Source organism: Etheostoma cragini, chromosome 16 (genome assembly GCF_013103735.1).
Source record: "Etheostoma cragini isolate CJK2018 chromosome 16, CSU_Ecrag_1.0, whole genome shotgun sequence".
NCBI lineage: Eukaryota > Metazoa > Chordata > Actinopteri > Perciformes > Percidae > Etheostoma > Etheostoma cragini.
Window position 1 is genome coordinate 8525394 of NC_048422.1, and position 6229 is coordinate 8531622.

Consider the following 6229-nt stretch of genomic DNA (forward strand, 5'->3'; position numbering starts at 1 on the left):
GAACGCCTGAGTGTGATCGTTAGGGAAACCTGGAACACCTGAGTGTGGATGTTAGGGAAACCTGGAACACCTGAGTGTTCCCAAGTTATTTGAGATGGGCTGCAGTGCAGCTTGGGTCTCCCTGCCTGCAGGCCACCTGCTGCTTTTTCAGCTGGTTTCCTGTGGGTTTGGTTATGTTGTTGTGGCCCTCATATTATTTCAGTTTGACACAGAAGTTGGAGAACAAATTACAACCCCAAAAAATCAAAAGATAATGCATCTGCGGTGGTTTTGTTTTAGCCTACTCATGAATTGAAAAGGGAACCGCGTTACTCTGCAATTAATCACAAAATCCATTCCACAATATCCTGCCTCAGCCCACAACATGACAATGAGCAAAAGAAATAGAAGGAAAGGAAGGATTAGAGGATGTAAATAGTAAATATGGGGCAGAAAGATAAATCACTAGGAGTAGAAAAGTGAGAACCCAGAAGGAAGTGGGAGTGAAATGGTCTGATCCACAGTTTAGATCAAGGGGAAGAGGGTGGACCGGTGCAAGGCCAAACTCCATGCTGCCTACTATAAACAGTTTAGATTGGACTTCGCAAAAGAAAACACACACACACACACACACACACACACACACACACACACGCGCACACACACACACAACCAGACACACACACAAAGTTATACAGACTTCTCCGTAAATCACTACAAAAATGGCTCACGTAGCACTGTCTATAACCCGTTTTTCTACTTAAATTCTCAACCCCAATCCCTCTTGTGGTGAGTAATAACATTGCAGCATCCACATGGTGAAAAGCTTTCTTTCGGTGGAATGGGGGGCTGTTATGTACAGAGCCCCGGAGGTGACATGGAGGGGACAACAAAAAATAAATCAACATGTACTGGGGACAAACACTAAACTCAAGATTTCGAGTTTGGCAATAGAACAAACAATAAGGATAACCTTAATAGCCAGCTACTAAGGAGTTTAATTTTGTTTTTTTCGGGACTCTGTAGTTATTGAAGAGCGGAGGCACGTAATTATATAAACAAAGATAAAGAGGCATTTAAAGCAGACAAAAATAATGGGTCAGGGGAAAAAGAATTGTGTAGTTATTCTACAGCCTCGTTGGCTTTCCAATATTAAACACCAACAATTTCCATAGTGAAATCAATAAATGAACATAGCTAATTCTCCATTAGCTGCAGTGATTCTACTACATGTCTGTCTCTGTTCCAGCCTCAGTCCCACTGTTTGTTAAATAAATGGCCTAAAATCATAGTGAGAACATTTTAGGGCAGCTTTGCTGCAGTCATGTCTGTGGATGTGATGGTGATGGCGCAGTTTATATGATATATGAAGAGATATACATTCCTTTGGTGTGGGACACCTGGATTTGAATCCCACTGCAACACATCAATCGATGTGTTACTGAGTAAGACACTTAACCCCTTGTTGCTCCAGAGGCGTGTAGAAATTGTAAGTCGCCTTAGATAAAAGCGTCAGATAAATTACATGTAAGGTGTGTTTAAAAAAAAAAGTAAGGGTTATTTATTTTTGCTGCTGTTCCACCACAGCGGACGCGGCAGCATAGGTGGGGCTTCTACCTCCCATTAATTTTTAATGAGGTGTAGCAAATCATTTGTGGAATACTAGAGGACTGATGTTGGCGTTATGAAGGTAGAGCTGGAGGATGTTGGTGTTGGTCAGCCTCTCCATCAATCTGTCCAACACAATTAAAATATCTCATTCATAGGGAATTCCATTTAGGGTATCCCATGTCCCCAGATCAAGATTTTTAATCATTTATAAGATGTTATTATATATATCTGAAGAAACACTGTGACCACAAATACACACAAACAACATCATCTATATCCAGCTGTTTGTTTTCACAGATGGGTTTTTTGTTGGTCAGATAACATGATTTTACTTTTCATAGTCTAATTTCTAGGTTTAAAACATAATGTTGGCACGCAACTTAAAATAATACAATTTAGTATGCATAGAACTCTAATTAAAATGTTTAATGTTTATTTGCAAGCAATACAAAGAAATGTCATACATATCCACCTGCATCATAATGTTAAGTAACAAATAACAAAAAACTTAACATCACACCATGTTTAAAAAGTAAATAAAACATGTAATTCATCTGAAAAACTTTTCCAGATGACAAGATAAACATTTGTTTGTTTAAACTAACCCTAACCCTAATAACTTGATATTAATCTCTTAGTTAAATAAAAGATTAATTAACTTTTAGCTTTGAGTAAAAAGAAGATTGATGACACCAGAGACGTTGTTTAAACCTGTTCTAAAATTGTGTAAAAGTATGAGTCTAATCTAAATTAATACAGTTGAAATGAGCTCAGAGATCAAAGACTGATGTGTAACAGAGAGTTTCTATCTTTGTGAGAAGAAAATATTAAATATTTACTCTTTTAGAAAAAGGTTATTTTTGAACATCGAGGAGATTTTGCCCATTCTTCACTTACCAAAGGGTGTATTTTAAGGCATGGAAATAAATTTAGCTAATGAGTTTTTAAAAGATTATAATGTGTGTATGTGATTTGATGAGAGACGTATGGACCTAAGTTAGAAAAAATGTATTAACAAACTTCACACTATGTATACTATTGCTGTTCTAATTTACTCATTGTGTCAAACTGTGTGTTAAACACTGTCACAAAGTAAAGTTAGCACAAAAAAGACAAAGATCAACAACATGAAAAAGAAACAAATCAGTAAAAAGAAAATGCCCAATAATGGAATAGCAACTTGTCCATTAAAACAATTTAAAACAGCAGTGGTATAAAGTGATTGTGTGCCACTGTGGAATTTGCTAGAGGCGACAATAACGAGAAATGTGTTGTACATGTTAATATGAAGCGTCCAACTGTCATGTCCCAATCTCTTTCTAACCCTAATGTTAAGTAGTCAGACCATTCATAACAAAATGAAGAAGAGAAAAAAACAATTTCACATGCAATGGATTAAGAACAATGTTTGAGTGCATATGTATTTGAAGTGGTTCTGGGTATCTCTGCATGCGTAGTGGCTTACAGTCCTTAGAGATTAAAGCTCTGGGGTCAGGGTTTAACCCTGTGTCCTAAAAAATGACATTCCAATACAACTAAACTACATACTCAATTACATTTTGAGGGTATGTATGTATGTATGTATCTCTGTACAGCATGTGTTCCCAGATTGTTTATTTCAAAATGTCCTTGTAGCAGCACGTTGTGACATGGTCGCAACACATGGTTAACGTTGTGATTTCAAACCAAACTACTTGGTTAGTTGAAGGCAACAAAACTACTTCAGGTTAGGTTCAGGAAAAGATTGTTGGATAATTTGGATTAAAATAGGTTGTTCCGTAACTTGAGTTACGTAGGTATGTTCAACCCGGTCTCACGCCAGTTTGTGAAATGGTCACGTTCATAAATCGTGACATGCACACAAATTAATTAAAATTACGTGACCATTTCACAAACTGGTGTGACACTGGCGTGCTCTAGGGGACGCAACAACGGGGAAATAAAACGCCATAATGAGACGGACCGCCACACGCGGGACGCAATCCCCTGGACGCAGGGGCATGATCCGCGGTCTCTGTGGCACACAACAACGGGGAAATGAAACGCCAAACGCCGGCCAGAGAAACGGGATGGTTGTGGTTAGGAAGAAAAAAAAGGCACACGTGGGACACGATCCCCAGTCCCCAGGGTGAAAGTCAATTTACCCGTGTGGATTTTTGGCTTTTCAACACTACACGCTACCGTAATTGTTCTATGATCACGAAACAGGCTTCCCATTTAAATACATTAATTTAAAATTAATTATCAACACAAGAAAATAACGGCATTAACGTAATCCGTACACAAATAAAAAGATTAAATAACGTGGCAACTGCCTTGGGACTGGGCTGGTGTGTTATGTAGGCTATGTGGCATTAATTGAGGATGTTATGCAAGGCCGTTTCACATGGGACACAAGCAGCCTCCTGGGTATAAAGTCCCGTGTTTGTTTGACCCATCCGTTCATCTATCCCAACCTCATTCCCAATGCAGATTTTGAAGGTGGACTTAGATTAGAAACATTTTTGTGATGTGTAAAAAAAAAACAGAATCCAGGACTAAACATCTTTGCCTCAAAACTTAATTGAGAATGTAGTTAAGTTGCATGGGAACATGCTATTTGGGGGACAGGGTTTAGAGTCTGTTCAGACGTGAAAGTAACATTGTTCATAAATAAAGCCGACCTGTGTGATGGATATGTGCTGGTTAATGGTCAGCAGTGATGGTTTAGAGTCTGAAAACGCTACAGAATTCCTTAAAACAATTCCTGAATTGTGAAATGAAAAATAATATGCAAATGACTAAATTATGAGAGCTTTTTATGATACAAAAATGTCTGGTAATGGAAGCAGTTTGGGTCTCCTAAAAGACAAATTGGGCCAGAAAGTCGGCTGAAATAACTTTACTGTTTGGGTATTATATGTACATTAAAGTGTGTTTTTCCGGCACCAGATCATTACATAAATCAGTTGTTTTTTTTTATGCACAGGGACAAACATTTGTTTGGAAAAAGTTCCTAGGTTAGCAGTCAACCTCAGTGTCAGCATTCACACTTAGTGTGCTTTGATGGATACGCTCCAGTATCCGATGTATGCTACTGAAGCTGGGCCTATCTGATGGGTGTGTGCTCCAACAAAGCCTCATCAGATTATAGAGCTCGAGAGGACAGTTATCAGGACAGGACAGGATGTGACCGTCCCTCACATAGTAAATAACCTCCTCATGACCCATACCGTAGTACGGCTGCATCCCATTGGAGAAAATCTCCCATAACACCACGCCATAGGCCCAGACGTCAGATTCCGTGGTGTAGCGGTTATAGAAAATAGACTCTGGGGGCATCCAGCGTATGGGGATGGCGTCATTCTCGTTGGCTTTGTAGTAATCGGCTGAGTAGATGTTTCTGGAGAGGCCAAAGTCTGCGATCTTTACCACCATTTCCTCCCCAACCAGGCAGTTCCGCGTTGCGAGGTCTCGATGGACGAACTTGCGCTCTGACAGGTAGGCCATTCCCGCGGCGATCTGCTTGGAAATGGACAACTGCTCAGCACAGGAGAGAAGTCCCGCCTCCAGCTCTGAGGTAAAACTGCGACCCGACAAGCTGGCGCGGCTGAGGGTGCGCACTGATTGGCTTGGAGATCTGCGACGCAGGAACTCATTGAGGTCACCGTGGGCCATGTACTCAAACATCAGACACATGGGCTTACCAACTGCACACACACCTGGGGAAGAACGCAAACAGGCAATTTTATTTCAAGCTCAATGACTTTCAGAGTTAAGAAGTTGTCTTGTGAGTCATGCAACTTCCCACCACAGAGGTTTGAGAATACACACACAAATACTCAACTTCATAGACACATCAGTAGCATACCGTTAAACCACGCTTAATAAAGTGTTTCTTTCATCTACAGTATCACACAACCAGTTTATTCACTGTAAAAGGTAAATAACTATTCAGTCCAGACATAAACACAGACGAAACCATCTGTTACATGTGCAAGCTCACAAATAAACTCTCACGCATAGAGGATGTACAGTCTAGCATTAGTAGCCCGATCATGTAAACACAGTGTGTTTTGTAAATTAACTTTGGTTTCTTCTGACCCTGTCTGTGCTGTGGGGAAAGACGGGCAGTTAAAGAGAATTTCTCAAAGTGTGGTTGGTGTGATTGCGAATCTCAGATGGGATTCAGATACAAGACTTCATAATAGGGGTCCGTAAACTTAAACTGCTGTATGTGTTTCACAGTGAGGGCTTGTTTGCATTCTTTATGTTGAAAGAACATGTTTTGATGTATTTTATGTTAATGCCGGGTATTAAGGGTGTAACAGCAAATTGGTGTATTTTCATGGGCCGAAGATTGCCCCAACCAAATTCATTCTACTTTATTTCCTACCTATTTACTTCAACTCTTATAAAAGACTGGCTGTCTGCTTGCTTGTTTATTTATGCATTCCTTTAAGTTATTTTTGCAATGTGCACTGCTTAGACAATTTGGAGCACAGCCTGCAACAGGCATTCTGTGCAGAGCCTCAACAGCCCTGCAGAAGTTGGTAGATTGGGCCAGTCATGACCTGGCATTCACAACACTGGCTTGACATTAGAGTCCATTATGGCTCTGTGGAAAAATCATTACAAATCACTAGGTTTGCCAACAAGA

General features: G+C 40.0%; 1 protein-coding gene across 1 annotated transcript in view; it reads right to left on the reverse strand.

Moving 5' to 3' along the window:
• Nucleotides 1-4192: 4192 nt before the first annotated feature.
• The window catches only part of musk (muscle, skeletal, receptor tyrosine kinase), a 32951-nt gene continuing 30914 nt past the window's right edge, over nt 4193-6229 (reverse strand). Inside the window, exon 17 of the mRNA XM_034895734.1 lies at nt 4193-5291. Within this exon, the coding sequence (XP_034751625.1) occupies nt 4591-5291 (701 nt within the window). The 3' untranslated portion in view covers nt 4193-4590. The remainder of the gene's footprint in view (nt 5292-6229) is intronic.